At 46.8% G+C, this 18810-nt stretch overlaps 1 protein-coding gene and 1 long non-coding RNA gene across 3 annotated transcripts in view; one reads left to right on the forward strand and one right to left on the reverse strand.

Moving 5' to 3' along the window:
- On the reverse strand, positions 1-11928 carry MORN3 (MORN repeat containing 3). Of its 2 annotated transcripts, XR_008917327.1 has the most exons (7): positions 11374-11928; positions 7747-7901; positions 6605-6764; positions 3586-3770; positions 2169-2284; positions 1670-1756; positions 1-228 (listed from the first exon to the last, which is right to left on the reverse strand). XR_008917327.1 is itself a non-coding variant. In XM_056821795.1 (5 exons), the coding sequence occupies exons 1-5, from the start codon at positions 11516-11518 to the stop codon at positions 2216-2218; spliced, it is 714 nt and encodes a 237-aa protein (XP_056677773.1). In that variant the 5' UTR covers positions 11519-11759; the 3' UTR covers positions 2063-2215. The 2 variants fall into 2 exon arrangements, 1 of the variants encoding a protein (XP_056677773.1); XM_056821795.1 differs by lacking the exons at positions 1-228; positions 1670-1756 and having other exon boundaries at positions 2063-2284; positions 11374-11759.
- Positions 11877-18810, forward strand: part of LOC130458223 (uncharacterized) — a 20650-nt gene continuing 13716 nt past the window's right edge. Inside the window, exon 1 of the long non-coding RNA XR_008917328.1 lies at positions 11877-13539. This is a non-coding gene — a long non-coding RNA (uncharacterized LOC130458223). The remainder of the gene's footprint in view (positions 13540-18810) is intronic.

Here is an 18810-nt window from a genome sequence, read left to right on the forward strand (position 1 = left end):
TGTTAGGAAATTTTGAAGACCAAATTTTTACTTGGATTAAAGAAAAATCCCACAAAACGCTCTTCACGAAATACTCTGGACGAAAAGGGGTGCAGGGGGGCGTACATCTCGATGTTCAGTGAACACAGCCCCCAGGCTCAGAATCTGGAGACTTGAGTTCTAGTCCTGCCCTCCTCTGCTCTGGGACTTTGGGCAAATTAGTTGCCCTCTTTGAGCCAATTTCCTTATCTGTAAAAGAAGAGCTGAGACTAGATGGTCTCTAAGGTTTTCTCTAAGCTCTCCTATTTGCTCTTCTAAGGTCTCTCTGTTCCAAAAGTCATTGCTCTAAGTCCCTTCTCAGTCCAATCTGTATTTTATAGTCCCTGCCCTGCCCTAGGTTCTAAGCCCCCTCCCAGACCCCATCTGTATTCTAAGCCCCCTCCCAGATCCAATCTGTGTTCTAAGTCCCCTTCCAACCTCAATTTGTTCCAAGCCCCTTCCCAGATCCCATCTGTGTTCTAAGCCCCCTTCCAACCTCAATTTATGTTCTAAGCTCCCTCCCAGACCCAATCTGTATCCTAACCTCCCTCCTAATCTTGACCTATATTCTAAACCCCCTCCCAGACCCCATCTATATTCTAAGCCCCCTCCCAGACCCCATCTGTATTCTAAGCCCCCTCCCAGACCCCATCTGTATTCTAAGCCCTCTTCCAACCTCAATCTGTGTTCTAAGCCCCCTTCCAACCTCAATTTACATTTTAAGCCCTCTCCTAAACCCAATCTGTATTCTAAGCCCCCTTCCAACCTCAATTTATGTTCTAAGCTCCCTCCCAGACCCCATCTGTATTCTAAGCCCCCTCCCAGACCCCATCTGTGTTCTAAGCCCCCTTCCAACTTAAATTTATGTTCTAAGCCCCCTTCCAGACCCCATCTGCATTCTAACCTCCCTCCCAATCTTGACCTATATTCTAAGCCCCCTCCCAGACCCTATCTGTATTCTAAGCCCCCTCCCAGATCCCATCTGTGTTCTAAGCCCCCTCCCAGACCCCATCTGTATTCTAAGCCCCCTCCCAGACCCCATCTGTATTCTAAGCCCCTTCCAACCTCAGAGTTTATGTTCTAAGCCCCCTCCCAGACCCCATCTGTATTCTAAGCTCCCTCCCAGACCCCATCTGTATTCTAAGCCCCCTCCCAATCTTGACCTATATTCTAAGCCCCCTCCCAGACCCCATCTGTATTCTAAGCTCCCTCCCAGACCCCATCTGTATTCTAAGCCCCCTCCCAATCTTGACCTATATTCTAAGCCCCCTCTCAGACCCCATCTGTATTCTAAGCCCCCTCCCATACCCATCTGTATTCTAAGCCCCCTCCCATACCCATCTGTATTCTAAGCCCCTCCCAGACCCCATCTGTGTTCTAAGCCCCCTCTCAGACCCCATCTGTATTCTAAGCCCCCTCCCATACCCATCTGTATTCTAAGCCCCTCCCAGACCCCATCTGTGTTCTAAGCCCCTTCCAACCTCAGTTTATGTTCTACGCCCCCTCCCCACCCCAGCCTCCTATGTTCTAAAGTCTCAGCCCTAGCTCTAGAAGAAGTGGGGGTAGGTTATCATTGGAGATTGCTATGGGCAGTTCTACTACGATGGCCATCCATGTATGGGACAGACCAGTCTTAGAGAAGGTCATTTACCCGGAGTCACCCAGTGAGTTGTTGGCAGAGCTGGGATGAGGCCCAGGTTATCGGACTTCCTATGCTCGTTCCTTTAAGACTGGAGCGCTGTTGGAGTAAAAGCATTTCAGGCCTAGGACAGAAGAGAATCCCTTCTCCTTGGGTAAAGGGGACAAAGGCCTGCCGCCATCTTCTCTAGTCCAGCAGCCTGCCTATTGCTTTGGCAGAAGGGATTGCTGGGGGAAGAGTGAGGTACCAGCCTGCGACCCGGGCCGTTTAACGGAAGGGCCTCTAATAGCCCCCTCCTTGGCAGGGAGCTTGGATCCTCAGCTGCCTTCACTAGGCACAGCGCCCCCTCCCCTCCCTGTTCCCCAAAGCCCTGCAGAGGGAATGAGGTAAGGGCAGACACAGGGCCCCTGGTTACATCTTCCCTTTATCAGCTTGACCCACCCGAATGACCTCCCCCCAAGGGCCCTGATGACTTGGCCTTGGGGAAGGGGGGCTCCCCACCAGCCCCCACCATTGCTTCCACTGATTCAGCCCCTGTTGTTGCTTCTACGTATGCTTTCACTCTTCTTCCCGGATGAACATGGCTACGGCTTCTTCCAGCACCTTATCAGGATCCAGCAGCTCAACCTGGGGGTAGATGGTGAGCCCTATTGGGAACTTGGGACAGGCAGCTTTTTCCCCCCACCACTGCCTGTGTCTGGGAGCTGGGCTCCCAGAGCCCTCTCTGCTAGCCCTCTGCCAACCCAGCTGTCTTTTGGGGAAGGCTGGCTGGTCCTGTCTGAGTCCTCTAACAAAAGGCTCTTGTCTCTTCCTTGGCCGCCTGGCCCGGATCTGGGTGTGTTCCGTCTCCCTCCCCGTGGTAGGACGGATGAAGCTGGGGCAGGAGAGGCAGGTGGCTTCTGGCAGCCCCTGCCAAGGGCTTACAGGGCGAGTGACCGGCTTAACAGGTAGCATTCTGAGCCCCAGAATTGGGGTGCCTCCCTGGAAGTGGCTGTGGAGACTAAGACCAGAGCATCCTTTTCACTTTGGGTCCTCACAGCCGCCCCATGAGGTTGTGACTTGCCCAGAGTCACACATCTGCCTTTTTAGGCAAGATTCTAATCTAGGTCTTCCAGATTTCTAAGCCCTAAGACTGTCCCCTCGCCGTGCCACCTCCTCAGCCCCCAGCATCATAGATTTAGGGCTGGCGAGGCCATCAGAGCTCACCTAGTTCCAACATCTCAACTCGAGGCTGAAGCCCAGTGGGGGTAAATGGCTTGCCCAAAGTCCCACAGGCAATAAGAATCACAGCCTGGATTTGAACTCGGGATGCCGATCTGAGGGTTTCTGTTTATTTTCCACTGTTAACACCCCGACTGTCCTATATCCTGGGGTTGGGGTGGAGGATACAGGCTCTGAAGAGGAATGCATGCTTGGGGAGAAAGGGAGCACCAGAGAAAATGACTCATTTCCTAACCTAAATGAGGCCTTTCCTCATCGTTGGCATTTTATCTCCTCAAAGCAACTCGATAATTTGGCATCCACTTTGCATTGGTGCCTGTGTGGGCAAATGCTGAGGGCTGGAAAGGTTTCTTTTTTCATCACTGAACTCTCACCACCAAGAGCATCGTCTGGCACGTTTTTGTGGTGTGTGGAGGTCCAGATCTGAGCTTTTTGTCCCTCCAGGGAGCTTCCTGTGAGAAAACTCCCTTCCCCAAAGCAGACATGGCACCTGCTTTGCAACATACAGTCTTGGAGATTTGTCCAGGACCCAGGAGAGTGGATGAGGGGATTCATCCAAGGCCACACAATCAGAGGTGTGTCTGAGGGACTTGCCTGGCTCTTCTAATTTCTTTATGCTATGCTAGAGTTGGAAGGGGTTAATAAAACGTTGAATTGACTGGTTTTTTTTAAGGGGGAAGGAAAGAGGATGCCTATAACCAACTGACCTTTGGAATGGGATACTTGGTGGGCTCTGGGGCTTCCTCTCGACCAAAGTCAATCATGGTCCCACATTTGGGCACATCATCTACCCAGAAGCCCTCAAAGAGTTGCCCGTGGTCTAGATGGAAGAAGCGGCCAGGCCCATTCTTCATTCCATTCTGCCAGCAACCTTCGTAGCGGTTTCCATTTTCTGCAGAGGCGAGAGAGAGAGAGAGAGAGAGAGAGAGAGAGAGAGAGAGAGAGAGAGAGAGAGAGAGAGAGAGAGAGAGAGGGAGGGAGGGAGGGAGAGACAGAGACAGAAAGAGAGAGAGACAGAGAGAGAGAGACATAGAAAGAGAGGAGAGAAGGAAGATGGGGTGGGGAATGGGGGTGAGACTGGAACCTTGGCCCTTTCTACAAGAGCATCTAAACAACAGAAATTAGCCAGCTAGTAACTGAAGGCTAGCCCAACTCTGCTAAGGCCCCCATAAAGGTTTAAAATCTACTGGTTGAAAAGAAACAACTCCCTAACAGTATAGGAAGGTAAGTGAATATGGACAGAAAATACCAGTCAAGTTCTAAGAAGGAAATCTTAATAACCCTGGCTTGGGGTGATGAGGGATGGAGGGAAGAAGTCCCAGGCAGACGGCGGTGAAGACACTGCCAATCTAGGGGACTAAAACCTTCCAACAGCTCACTTCTCTCGCCTTGGGCATATATATAACTTCTAAAATGTAAAAATGGCTTTTGGACTTTTTGTTGTAATAAAGAATAGCTGAGCAAGTTGTGATCCATGAATATAATATGTAGAAGCTTCATGAGCAAAGATGTCTATGAAGAATTCCAAGAAACCTAGGGAGACTTTGATGAACAGAAGCAGAGAATAGCAATCAGAACCAGGAGAACAACTGACAATCATAATGATGTATGTCAAGAACTCATTCATTTTCAGCCATTGCCAAAACCTTGATTTGTTTTACTTGATTGTACTTACCTGTTACAAGGGAGAATGGGGAGGGGGCTAGACATTCAGAAATGAAAGTGAGATGTTTAAGTAGCATCAATAAAATCGATTTTAAAAAGTGGTGTTAAGACTAGAGAAAATGCTGGACACTTCTGTAGTCAGAAGAAACTCGAGTTTCACTAGTTCTGGGAATATGAGCAAATTACCAAACCTACAGAGCCTCCCCTTTCTCATCTGCAAAATGGAGATGATAATCCATGTAATAATACCTACCTTGGGGCCTGTGAGACAAAGATCATGGATAGTTAGCATTTTGCAAAACTGAAAAGCAGTTAGAGGCAGCTAAGGTAGCACTATGGATAGAGAGCCAGGCCTGAAGAAAAAGAGGTCCTGGGTTCAAATGTGACCTCAGACACATCCTAGCTGTGTGACCCTGGACAAGTCACTTAGCCCCAAAAGCCTAGCACTTTTCCATTCTTCTGTCTTGGAACTGATAGTATTAATTCTATAACAGATAGTAAGAGTTTTATTTTTTAAAAAAACTATATAAATGTCAGCTCTTAGGATCATAGAATCAGAGGTCTAGGCAGGAGTTCTTAACTGTGTTTTGTTTGTGTATCATGGACCCCTTTGGCAGCCTAGGGAAGCCTGTGGATCCCTGCTCAAAATGTTTTTAGGCACATAAAATAAAATATGTAGGACTACGAAGGATGCCAATTAAATGTTACCTCTCTCTCTCTCTCTCTCTCTCTCCCTCCCTCTCTCTCTCTCTCTCTCTCTCTCTCTCTCTCTCTCTCTCTCTCTCTCTCTCTCTCTCTCTCTCTATATATATATATATATATATATATATATATATATATATATATATATATAAGTTTATGGATTCCCCACCCCCATCCCCAGTTAATAGCTAGAAAAAACTTCTAGTTCAATTTACTGATTTTACAGAAGAGGGAACCTGAGGCTTGGAGATATAAACTATAGCTCTTCACTAAATGGTGGAATAGAGGATGTTTCCTTCTTTCCTCTCTCCCTTCCTTCTTCCCTCCTTCCTTCCTTCTTTCCTTTCCTCCTTCCTTCCTTCCTTCCTTGCTTCCTTGCTTCCTTCTTTCCTTCTTTCCTTCTTTCCTTCCTTCCTTCCTTCCTTCCTTCCTTCTTCCCTCCTTCCTTCCTTCCTTCCTTCCTTCCTTCCTTCCTTCCTTCCTTCCTTCCTTCCTTCCTTCCTTCTTCCCTCCTTCCTTCCTTCCTTCCTTCCTTCCTTCCTTCCTTCCTTCCTTCCTTCCTTCCTTCCTTCCTTCCTTCCTTCTTCCCTCCTTCCTTCCTTCCTTCTTTCCTTTCTTCCTTCCTTCCTTCCTTCCTTCCTTCCTTCCTTCCTTCCTTCCTTCCTTCCTTCCTTCCTTCCTTCCTTCCTTCCTTCCTTCCTTCCTTCCTTCCTTCCTTCCTTCCTTCCTTCCTTCCTTCCTTCCTTCCTTCCTTTCCTCCCTCTTTCCTTCCTTCCTTTCCTCTCTCCCTTCTTCTTTCCTTCTGATTCCAAGCAGTAAGGGCCAGGCAATTAGGGTCATATTTGAACCCAGAACCTCTTATCTCTAGGCTTTGCTCTCCATCCACTAAAGCTCCCTAGCTTCGCCTATTAAAAGATGTTTTCAAAGAAATATAGGTATGGTTCAAAAAAGATGAGCTGCTTGTTCACAAAAGCTAGCAGGAGCAAGGACTATAACCAATGGATTGCACGCGTTCTCCATGAGTAGGCAAGTCCTCCATTCCGTTGGTGCCATGGTGAACGGATGGGAGACCGGGACTAAAGCTGCCCAGGATGGGTTGAGATCCACCCGTCTGAAGGGGATCTACTCCCATGGCTGAGGTCGCACAGCCCTTGGTGTGTCGGAGTACATGGCCCCTTAGTTAGCATCCTAAATCCCTTGACTAAAGGGCTCTCTGAAGCCAGCTTCCAGATTGAATGGATGTTCTGTGTGGTCAGGGCATGCCAAGGTGCCAAAAGGCAAGCCCTGTGTGTTTGGGTGACTTCTATCGGGCTCATAGAGGGAACTCATTGGACGGGGCAGAGCCCCAATGAGACTTACTTAGGCGGAGCATGCCCTCCCCATCTTTCTTGCCCAGCAGCCACTGGCCTTCATAGATGTCTCCATTGGCATAGTACATGCGGCCCCATCCGCTCCGGAGGCCGTCCTCCCACTCTCCTTCATAGTATTCCTGGGGCCCATAGTACCAGATACCATAGCCCTGTAGGAGGCAGAGGTGTGAACCTGCCTCAATACTCCAGTCATCAATCAACAACAATTAGCCGCCTCCAAAGTCCATGACCGAGGGAAAGGATAATCACCCCCATTCTAGAGATGAGAAGAGGAAGGCTACATGGCTTGCCTAATGGGGCCACACAGCTGGTAAGTATCAGAACTGGGAGCTGAGCCTGGATATCACTGACACCAAATGGCGCGTCGTTCCCTCAACATGGCCTGGCCACGGAGGGCAGAGTAGACGAGTCTCCCAGCCCAAGTGGGCCAGAGTTTAGGAAAGGCTCCTTCATTTCCCAACTCCGGTCCCAGAAGCCAAGAGCTTGGCTTGGGCTCTGGTTGGCCCTGGGCCTCCCCCCTTGAACTTCTTCCAGTTATCCCCACCTCTTTTCTCACCACCCATAATAGCCTGGGAAGTTTTCAGTCTAGGGGAAGCCCAGAGGTCCTGGGGCCTCTAACAAAGGCCCCCAGGCTAGAAAAATAAAGCCAGGAAGTGAGAAACCCAGGATATGGGCGGTGCACAAGCTAGGCCCTTTTTTGAGGGATGGGGGTGAGGAAGAGATTTCCTAACCCACCCCTAGATTCAGGGTAGGAGGAAACCCTAGCCCCATCCATGGCCTGTTTGCCTCTCAGGCTGGCTAGATTGGCAGGCTTACTTCTGGCTCCCACCCCTATATCTCTCCTTTCTCCTGCTTCCTGTTGCTAAGGCTTTGGTTCCTGTGATACTGAAGGGAGCTGCCCCTGAGAGGCCCTCTGCCATTGTCTCATTCTCCCCATTTTCCCCCTTGGTTTCTAAGTCCCTTCTCCTTAAGCTTTCTTTCCTGTTCTTTTCCCTTTCATCTTTCCAGACAAGCAAGACCCTCCCCTGGGGTCCCCCAAGTTCATTCTGGCAGCCCTGGCCCCGTCCTTCCCTCCAACGGTCACCCTCAGACCCCCTCTTCCCCACCTCCTGGGGAACAACCCAAACTCACACATTTTTTGTCGTTCGACCACCAGCCAGAGTAGACCTTCTTGTACTTTTTCACAGGGTCGGGAAGGCTGAGGGTCCCGTATCCATCTCTTTTCCCAAACTTCCAGTCTCCTTGGTAGATGGCTCCACTCTTTTTCCATTTCTGGATTCCTTTTCCTGATGGGAATGGACATTAGGCATGGCTCAGATCACCTTGCCCAGCTAATGAGGCTCTTGGATCCCAGAAAGTTCTTCCCACTTGGGTGTCTGCTGTGATTTCCTTACCCCCTTCCCAACTTCTGAGACAAAGTTCAATGGCAAACTCCACTTCTGGATCAACATCCCCATTCCTTGCCACTGGGTTTTCTTGAGATGTTCAGTTGTTGCTCAGTCATGTCCACCTCTTAATGATTCCAGTTGGGGTTTTCTTGGCAAAGATACTGGAATGGTTTGCCATTTCCTTCTCCAACTCATTTTACAGATGAGGAAACTGAGGCAAACAAAAGCAAATGACTTGCCCAGGGTCACCCAGCTATTAAGTTTCTGAGGCTAGACTGGAATTCAGGAAGATGAGTCTCCCTGACTGCAGCTTGGTGCTCTGTACACTCATGGGAACCCCTGGATGCTCCTGAGGTGCCCAACTGGTTTATTCTCTTGGAGATAGAGGCTAGAGAAGAGATGTGTCTGAAGTTGCTCAAGACTGACTATGTCACTCCTATACTCCCAACTCTCCATTGGCTCCCTATTGCCTTTCGAATAAGATAAATTCCTCTCTTTGGTCTTTGAAGCCCTTCACAATGTAGCCCCATCTGGCTTTCCAACCTCATTATTACATATTCCCCTTCATCTACATAGCAATCTAAGCAAAGTGGTTTCCATCTCCCATCTCCATCTATGCCTTGGCCCCTGGGATGCCCTCTTTCCTTACCACCTAGAATCCCTAACTAGCTTCCTTCAAGACTCAGTTCAAAGGGCAGTTAGATCAGGTGGTTCAGTGGATAGAACACCATGTCTAGAGATAAGAAGTTCTGTGTTCAAATTTGACCTCAGATACTTTCTAGCTGTGTGACCCTGGACAAGTCACTTAACCCCAATCATCTAGCCTTTACTGCTCTTCTCTCTTGGAACTGAAACTTAGAATGGATTCCAAGACAGAAGATAAGGATTGAACAACAACAAAAGACTCAGCTCAAGTACCACCTTCTAAGTGACAGCTTTCATGATTCCCTCTCCCTCTCCAGTATCTACCCTCCCCAAACTTAACCTTGTAGGTATCGCTCCAATTTAGGGTTAAATTAGGGTTGGCAAAGCACTTTAAAAATAAAAAATTATCCTTGCGACAACCCTGGGAGGTGGGTGCTTTATGATCCCCATTTCCCAGTTAAGGGAACTGAGTTTCCTTATCCCTACTCTCTCTTAGCTGAGTTTTGACTTGCCCAAGGTCATATAGCTCGGAAGTCTCAGGCCAGATTTGAATTCTGGTCTTCCAGGGCATAACACCACCAACTGCTGCTTGTTTTGTATACTGTATAATTTTTAAAATTTAACCCTTATCTTCCATTTTGGAATCAATACTGTGCATTGGTTCCAAGACAGAAGAGCGATAAGGGATAGGCAATGGGGGTCAAGTGACTTACCCAGGGTCACCCAGCTAGGAAGGCTCTAGCTACTATCTATACACTGACCCATCACCAGGACATGCAGCTGTCAGTTGAGTGTCCTGTAGCGGGGACAGGTTGGTCCTGAGCCATCTGCACTGTCCCCTAATTCTCCTGGTGTCCACCAATACAGTCTCAGGGTTGGACAAGTAACCAATGGCTTTGATGTAATTTTTCTCCATGCAAAGAGACCAGAATAGAATCCATGCTTTGGTCTTATATGCTCAAAAATGATCATAGAATTTAGCATTTAATAGCATTAAGGTGGGGAGAAGGGAGGGAGAAAATTTGGAACTCAATTTTAAAAATGTTAAAAATCATTTTTACATGCAATTGGGGGAATAAAATATTATTTAAAATGTTTCAAGAAATAATCTCATCAAAGGAACATAGGGAATCAGAGCTGGAAGAGACCTTAGAGGTCACCTTATCGAACCCATTTTTTAGATGAGAAAACTGAGACCCAGAAAAGACCAAAGCTCTAGAAGCAACCTTAGAAGAACTCTTCATTTTACCTATGAAGAAACAGACCTAAAATGGTTTATGATTTGCCCCAAGATCATATAGGTCTGAGGCAGGGGTCAGAAATGAAAAGCTGAAGGCTAGACTTTCTGACTACTTTCCCCAAAATATGATCATTTCCCCAACCATGGAAGAGAAAGGCCCTAATCTTTGAAACCCTAACTACTTTGGTCCTCAGGAAAAAAAAATGGCTCCTGTGTCTCTCCTTCCAGAATTCCTTTTCTTCTCTTTTTCTGGCTGAAGATAAGACTCTTCTCTCTCTCCCTCGGCTCCTCTCCATCCTCAGGGATGAGCTGGGAAACATTGGATTCTGTAACTATCTCGCTGGATTTCAGTTTCTCTCATCAGTGGAATGGGAAGAGTGAATTCTAAGCACCATAGCCTAGAGGAACTTTAGGGAGATCACCCTGGAAAGAGAGCTGGATTTTGAGTCAGAGAACATGGGCTCCAATCTCAGTTCTTCCACTTCTTAACTGTGGCACCTCATGCAAATCACTTAGTTAACTTCCCTGGGCCTTAGTTGGAAATTTAAGGAGTTGAACTAGGTGACCTGGGGTTAGGATTGGACTAGATAACCTTAGCTAGGAAGCACCACGTCTGGAGTCAGGAAGATTCATCTCCCCAAGTTCAAATCTGACATGAGCTGTATAACCCTAGGCAAGCCACTGAACCCTCTTTGCCTCAGTTTCCTCATCTGTAAAATGAGCTAGAGAAGGAAATGACACACCTTCTCAGTATCTTTGCCAAGAAAAGCCCATGATCATGGGGTCATGAAGAGTCAATCTTGCAGTTCCTAGCTTTGTGACCCTAGGCAAGTCATTTAACCCTGTTTGCTTAGTCCTTGCCTTTCTGACAAAATTGTTGCTAAGATAGAAGGTTAGGGTTTAAAAAAATAAAATGTGGGGATAAGATCCTATAATCTTAGAGCTAGGAGTCAGGGCTTGGAGGCAGAGGATCATAGTTTATTCAGATATTTTCTTTAGCCATGGGAAGGAAGGAAGAAAAAAGTCATTTTTGAAGTACCTACTATGTGCTAGGCACTGCCCTGAGCTAAATATTCAATCCTATCTCATTTCATCTGCACAACAACCTTGAGAAGCAGGTACTATTACCATCCTCCTTTTACAGTTAAGGGACCTAGGGCAGAGATAGATTAAGTGACTTGTCCAGGGTCACACGGTTAGGACAAGCCAAAGCTGAATTTGAACTTGGGTCTTCCCCTCCAGGCTCAGTGCTCTGCACCCACAGGAGTCAGAGGATCTGAGAAGCTTTCCTGTATATAATGGCTCCCATACTTCACTTGAGCCAAGAGGAAATGGGCATGTTCAGAAACCCTTGATTGCTTTAAGGCTCAATCTAACCCTATTTTGGGGTGCCTCCAGAGAGTCAAGACGTCCCCATTGGCCTGTGGGTCCTTCTGGTTGAGTCCCTGTGCCTGTGCCCTTCGACAATCCTCACAAGGTCCTTACCATGTTTCTTGTTGTCTTTCCATTCTCCAACGTAGGTGTTGCCATTGACAGCATAAATCTCATGTCTCAGGCCACTCTTCTGGGCCTTCTGGTCCCATTTGACCCATAAGGGTTCACTGGTCTTTGGAGCCTTAGTGAGGGGCATGGCACTCTTAGCCTTGGCGGAGGACCTGAGAGAAGGAGTCGGGGGATCATTAGAGAAGGAGGGATCTCGTCGGATGGCAGATGCAGTGTTTGCTTGGGCCCAGGGTCCTTAGGGTCCAGGGACTTCTCCTAGATGGCAATTTTATTAGACAACTCCACAGTGTCATTTCAAGATGTTTCCAGTCCCTGGGGGCGATGATTTGCCCACTGGTACCTCCTTCTGCTTAAATTACTTTGCGCTCACCCTGTTCCCCCCATCCCCTTCCCAGGGAGCAACGATGACACAATGGGTGAGCCCGGAGTGGGAGGAGGGTCACAGTGGGGGTTGCTGTGGCATCAGAACCTCGTGACACTGGTCCATATTTGGTGACCTGCAGCAAGCCCTCAGTCCCCAGGAGTCACCAACGGGGGCTGAAAGAGAAAAGGGGTGAGCCGTGGGAGAAGCACAGAAAGGGAGGAAGAGCCAAATTAGGGATGGACATGGTTCAAGATGGCAGGGCTAGAGATATATTCCTTTATGCAGGTCACCCATTAACACTTAGAGTCCCTGGAAGCTCTGCAGAGAGTGGGAAAGGAAGGCTTTGGAAAATCCAGGTTTGGGATCTTTGCATCTAACAGGACCCTAGCAGCAGGCACTCTCAGGGATTTGGGGACCATCCATCAGCCTCTTTTAGGGGAGGGATCCTGTGTGGAATGTTGGAGGATCTGTAAAGAGACACAGGGAAGCTTATGCATTGGTAACACAGAAGTGGGCCATCCCTGAGTCATATCTTCTATCCACATTGGGTGTAGGCACAGTCATGGAATCATCAAGTGTCAGAGTTGCAAGGTGTCTTAGAAGGGAGAACATCAGAGCTCAAAGGGACCATGGAACATGGAATGTCAACGCTAAGAGAGCCTGGAGCACAACATTGGCACTAGGAGGAATCACAGGGCAAAGGATGTCAGAATTGGAAGGGACCTTAGAAGGTAGAACCCTGGACTGGGGAAGGATCTTAGAACATAATATATCAGAGAAGGGAGGAACCTTAGAGTATAGAACATCTGAACTGATTGAGACCATAGAGCATGGAATGTCAAAGCTAAGAGAGCCTGGAGCACAACATTGGCACTAGGAGGAATCACAGGGCAAAGGATGTCAGAATTGGAAGGGACCTTAGAAGGTAGAACCCTGGACTGGGGAAGGACCTTAGAACATAATATATCAGAGAAGGGAGAAACCTTAGAGTGTAGAACATCTGAACTGATTGAGACCATAGAACATGGAATGTCAAAGCTAAGAGAGCCTGGAGCACAACATTGGCACTAGGAGGAATCACAGGGCAAAGGATGTCAGAATTGGAAGGGACCTTAGAAGGTAGAACCCTGGACTGGGGAAGGATCTTAGAACATAATATATCAGAGAAGGGAGAAACCTTAGAGTGTAGAACATCTGAACTGATTGCTACCATAGAACATAGAGCTTGGAGGGAACATAGAACACAGGGTGTCAAAAATTGAAAAAAGACTTTAGGGCAACTGATCCAACAGAAACTGATCCTAGCAGACAACTCACTGACTTAGAAAACTACAAATTAACATTATCTATGTTAGATGGTATTTTTATTTTGTGAAAGATTTCCCAGTTATATTTTTATCTGGTTTGGGCCACATATGGGAGTTTTACAGATGGCTTATCCCAATAGGCTTGGGAATTTGGCCCCTTTGCTTTTAGAGCATGTGATTTCAGGTCAGGGAGGGAAAGCGTCAGTGCCAGGCGAGACTTTAGAAATAGAATTTCAAAGCTGGGAAGGAAATTAGAATCTAGCACATCAGAGAGATCTCTTAGAATACAGAATGTCAGCACTATGAGAGTCTGAACTTAGAACATGTCAGAGCTGAGAGGCCCCCTAAAACAGGGAATGTCAGACATGGGAGAATCCTTAGAACACAGAATATCAGAGTTGGGTACAACTTCCTCATTTTACAGAAGAGAAAACTGAGGCAAATGACACTTCCCCAAGGTCACATCAGGGGTCAAAGGTAAGGCAAGACACTCAACCCCAGACTTTTTTTCTTCTCTCCTGCCCTTCCTGCTTCCCACCTCCAGATACTACAGTAAGCCAAATTTTGTGTGTCAGCCCTGGAGGGGAGAAGCAAGGAATATCTGACTCAGAGATTTCATGGATCTGTCACTTTCTGGGTTTGTTTGTTTTTTTAAGTTCTTGGACTCCAGGAAAGGGATACCCCTTGGGGGTGAGGTGAATAAGCTTGGAAGCAGCTGGCTTAAACAACTCCAGGCCCCCCAGTTTTTACTCTCTGTCTTCATTGGAGAGTGTACCATAGGTATGTTAACGTGGAAATCTAGAAATCCCCAGTTTGTTTAATTGGGAAACCTGGGGTTTCTACCTTCCAACTAAATAAACTGGGGATTTCTAGATTTCTACGTTGACAGGTATTTGTCCATTTTTCCTTTCAACCATGTTAAAATATCAATTCTTTGAGATTTTAAAAAGATATATCTTTGGGGAAGCTAGGTGTCTCAGTAGATATAGAGGCAGGCCTAAAGAATAGGAGGTCCTGGGTTCAAATTTGACCTTAGACACCTCCTAGCTGTGTGACCCTGAGCAAGTTACTTGACCCCCATTGTCTAGCCCTTACCACTCTTCTGCCTTGGAGCCAACACACAGTATTGACTCCAAGATGGAAGGTAAGGGTTTAAAAAAAAAATTTAAAAAAAAAAATAAAAAAAAATAAAAAAAAAATTAAAACTTTCCAGCTGTGTGACCCTGGGCAAGTCACTTGACCCCCATTGCCTGGCCCTTACCACTCTTCTGCCTTGGAAGCAATACACAGTAGTGAGGGCCAGGAGAGGAAATAAGGATTGCTTAGTAATAATAGCTGAGAGTTCAAGAGCTAAAAATGCACAAAACTCAACATCTATTGTCTCTTTTTGTGCTTACCTCACTCTGAGACTAAGACATAGCAGGTGTTATCCCCATTTTACAGGTGAAAAAAATGAGAGAGAGAAGTGAAGGGACTTGACCCCAAGTCACCCAACTCTGGGTTCAAAGCAGGAGTTTGAATTTGCGACTCTCTAAACTGAACTCCAAGACAGCTACCCAATGAAACAGGTTGCTATAGAGTGGGGAGAAATTGAAGGAAATTTAATTCACCAAGAATTTACTAGGTACCTACTATGTGTAAGAAAGGGGCAACAATGTGAATAGAGCACCAGGCCCAGAGTCAGGAAAACTCATCATCCCAAGTTCAAATCTGACCTCTCAGACACTAAATTGTATGACCCTGGGAAAGTCACTTCATCCTGTTTGCCTCTGTTTCCTCATCTGTCAAATAAGCAGGAGAAGGAAAATAACAAACCAGTTGTGTGACCCTAGAAAATTCACTTAACCCTGTTTGTCTCCATTTCCTCATCTATCGAATAAGCAGGAAAAGGAAATGGTAAATTAGCTGTGTGACACTGGGCAAGTCATTTCACCCCATTTGCCTCAGTTTCCACATCTGTCAAATGAGCTGAAGAAGGAAATGATAAACTAGCTGTGTGACAATGGGGAAGTCATTTCACCCCATTTGCCTCAGTTTCCACATCTGTCAAATGAGCTGAAGAAGGAAATGATAAACTAGCTGTGTGACATTGGGCAAGTCATTTCACCCCATTGGCCTCAGTTTCCACATCTGTCAAATGAGCTGAAGAAGGAAATGATAAACTAGCTGTTTGACATTGGGCAAGGCACTTAACTTTGTTGGTCTCAGTTTTCTCATCTGTAAAATGATCTGGTGAAGGAAATGGTAAACTAGCTATGTGTCTCTGGGCAAGTCACTTAATTCTGTTTGGCTCAGTTTCTTCATATGTCAAATGAGCTGAAGAAGGAAATGGCAAACTACTCCAGTATCTGTGTCAAGAAAACCCCAAATGGGGTCACGACTGAACAACAAGAGGTGCCAGCACTAAGGGGCTACAAGGCCGGAAGGAAAATCACAGTTACATTCTATTAGAAGAGGTTGGAACCGATGGCTAAAAAACAAGGTGCCGGGTTTCAAGGTTAGGGACCAGGCAAGGAAGGCTTCCTTCCATAGAAAGTGGCACGGAAAATGAGCCTAGAAGAAATGAAAGAATTCTGAGAGGCTGAGGTGAGGAGGGAGGGCAGCTGGGGAAGGTGGGATTATTTAATCCTATGGGCCAAGGGGAAGGGGAAGGGGAAGGGGAAGGAAGTGAGCGGGAAGCAGCCCAAGAGTTTTGAAAGTGTTCCAGAAAGGGAAGATTTATTGGTCGTTTTGTCCCCAATCCCCCATGTTACATAGTAGGAAATTCAAGCTCAGGGAGGTTAATCGATTTACCCAACGCCACACAGTAACCAAGGCACCAGGACTGGAAGCCCAGGGTCCTGACTCCAAGGTTCTCTGAGCAACTCCTGCCTAAGGAGGGAGGCATTCGTCTTTGGGGGCCGTGTCCTCCACGCCTTCCCCCATGGGAGCCCCCACAATGGGTCGTTGGCAAAGCAAGAGGCTGAGAGGCAGAGCTTGTTTCGGAAAGCAGGGTGAGAGGGAGAGTGGGGGCTCAGAGGAGGCAAGTCACGCAGGCTCCCGAGATTCACGCAAGTCCTTCCATCGCAGCCTTCTGAAGTCGCGCACTCACCTCGAGCAGCTACGGCTCCGCGGCGGACCCCCAGCAGCCACTGGTGGTCGGTCCACAGCCTTGGCCCAGCCTTCGCCCGGCCGCACTGCAGCGCGTGCACTCCAGCCCTGGGCCCCGGCCGGGGTCACCCTGGCAACGCAGGGACAACTCAAGAGCAGCCTCGCGTGTGCCTCCTGGACCGGTTTGGAGCGGAGCCCAGAGGTGGTGGCGTGGGGAGGGAGCCCCGGCGTTCTCTAAGCCCAGGGAGCCCTGCCCCTCCCCCTGTCCGTTGGGGCAGAAATGTGGGCACAGGGCGTGGGGGCACGGAGGGAAGCGACCCTAGAGTTTGCCAAAGCAAAGTCCCGTGTATCCCTGGAGACGGCAACTTGGCCTGGCTCAGTGCCTGCAGACCTGACAGGGGTCAGAGAATGAGCTTTGGACCGGGAAGGAGAGGGGGGAGAGCTGCCAGGGAATCAAAAGCTGAAGAAAAAAGAAGTCAGGAGGTGGTCAGCCGACGTCTAATAATAATTTATGGAGCTCTCGAGCTGGCAAAACCCTTTCCACGAATTAAGGAGGCAGGATGGTGTACGGAGAGAATCTTGGCTTTGGAGGCAGATGCTCTGGGTCGGACTTCTCAGTCTGCCATTGGAGGAGCCTGGGTTCAGCCCTTCCTGTAGGATTCCATAACCTGAGAACCACTAAGGTCTAGCTATGATTCAAGAATCCCTTGGACCATTTTCACCTTGCCCCAGTGGTCATTTGATTATCACCATCTTACAAATGGGGAAACTGAGGTTCAGAGAAGTTGAATAACTTGGCCATGGCCATACAGGTTAGTAAAGAGCATAGACGAGATTGGAATTTAGCTCTTGATGCCTCCAGGTCCTTCCTTTTGGCTCTCAATTCAACAAATTACGGATTGGATCAGGGGAGAAACAAAGTTTACAGAAATCAAGGTTCCTGCCTTTAAAGAGCTCAGTCTAGGAGGGTAGAAGATACAAATTGGAGCTCATTAAAATCCATATATAATTTTTCTCTTTCTTTTTTTTTAACCATAACTTTCTCTTAGAATCAATTAAGTATTCCAAGACAGAAATGCAATTAGAGTTAAGGGTCACACAATTAGGAAGTGTCTGAGGCTAGATAATTTTTCTTAGAGAGAGAGAGGATGGCATGATGTATAGATAACTGGACTTAGTAGTTAGGAAACCCTGTGTTCAAATCCTGACTGATATTTACCAGCTGTGTGATCATGGGCAAATTAATTAAACTCTGAGTCTTGGTTTTCTCATCTATAATGTACTTTTCTCCATTTTCCAAATTCCATGCAACTAATAACCAAATTCTACTAACCTCTATAAGCCTTAATTTCCTCATCTTTGAAATGAGAGTTGGGGAGAGTTGAACATTTCAAAGATGAGGAAACTAAGGCTTATAGAGATTAGTAGAGTTTGGTTATTAGTTGCATGGAATTTGGAAAATGCAGAATAATCTTTTAACTTTATTTTTCTTAGGGTGTTTTGGTAAGATAATTAATGTAGAAATGTTTTGCACGATTTCATACATATAATTAATATATTGCTTGCCCTCTCAATGGTGGGGAAAGGGCTAGAGGGAAGGAGAGAGTTTGGAGCTAACATTTTTTCCCCTAAATACTAGAAATAAATAATTACAAAAAACAAACAAACAAACCCTTACCTTCTATTTTAGAACCAATACTGTGTATTAGTCCCAAGGCAGAAGAGTGATAAGGGCTAGGCAATGGGAGTGAAGTGACTTGCCCAGGGTCACACAGCTAGGAAGTATCTGAGGCCAAATTTGAACCCAGGCACCACCAACTACAGGCCTGACTCTCTATACACTGAGCCACCTAGCTTTCCTTATATATATATGTGTGTGTGTGTGTCTGTGTGTGTGTGTGTGTAGTTATATATATATATAATTATATAAATTATATTATTTATAATATGTATTTAAAACTTACATTTCTGTGCATTGATTGTTCACCCCATGAGAATATGTTTCTATTTTTTAAAAACCTTTACCTTGGGGGCAGCTGGGTAGCTCAGTGGATTGAGAGCCGTTCCTAGAGACGGGAGGTCCTAGGTTCAAATCTGGCCTCAGCCACTTCCCAGCTGTGTGACCCTGGGCAAGTCACTTGACCCCCATTGCCTAGCCCTTACCACTCTTCTGCCTTGGAGCCAATACACAGTATTGACTCCAAGACGGAAGGTAAGAGTTTAAAAAAAAAAAAAAACTTTACCTTGCCTTAGAATCAATACTATGTATTGGTTCCAAGGCAGAAGAGTGGTAAGGGCTGGGCAATGGGGGTTGTGACTTGCCCAGGGTCACACAGTTAGGAAGTGAGACTATAAGTTTCTTGAGAGCAAAGATGGTTTCATTTTTTTGTCTTCAACAGCAGTTTAAGTCTTCATCTCTCAGCTGGGCTATTTCAATAAGCTCCAGATAGGTTTTCCTGCCACAAATCTTTTCCCCAATCTAGTCCATTTTCCTGAGAGTTTCCAAAGTGATTTTCTTAAAGCATAGATCTGACTATAATAGGTATTAACACATAGAAGGTGCTTATAAATGTTCACTGACTAACTGATTTACCTTGTCACTGTCCCCTGCTCAATAAATTCCAGGGGTGGGGCAGCTAGGTGGTTCAATGGTATTGA

Source organism: Monodelphis domestica, chromosome 3, assembly GCF_027887165.1.
Source record: "Monodelphis domestica isolate mMonDom1 chromosome 3, mMonDom1.pri, whole genome shotgun sequence".
Classification (NCBI taxonomy): Eukaryota; Metazoa; Chordata; class Mammalia; order Didelphimorphia; family Didelphidae; genus Monodelphis; species Monodelphis domestica.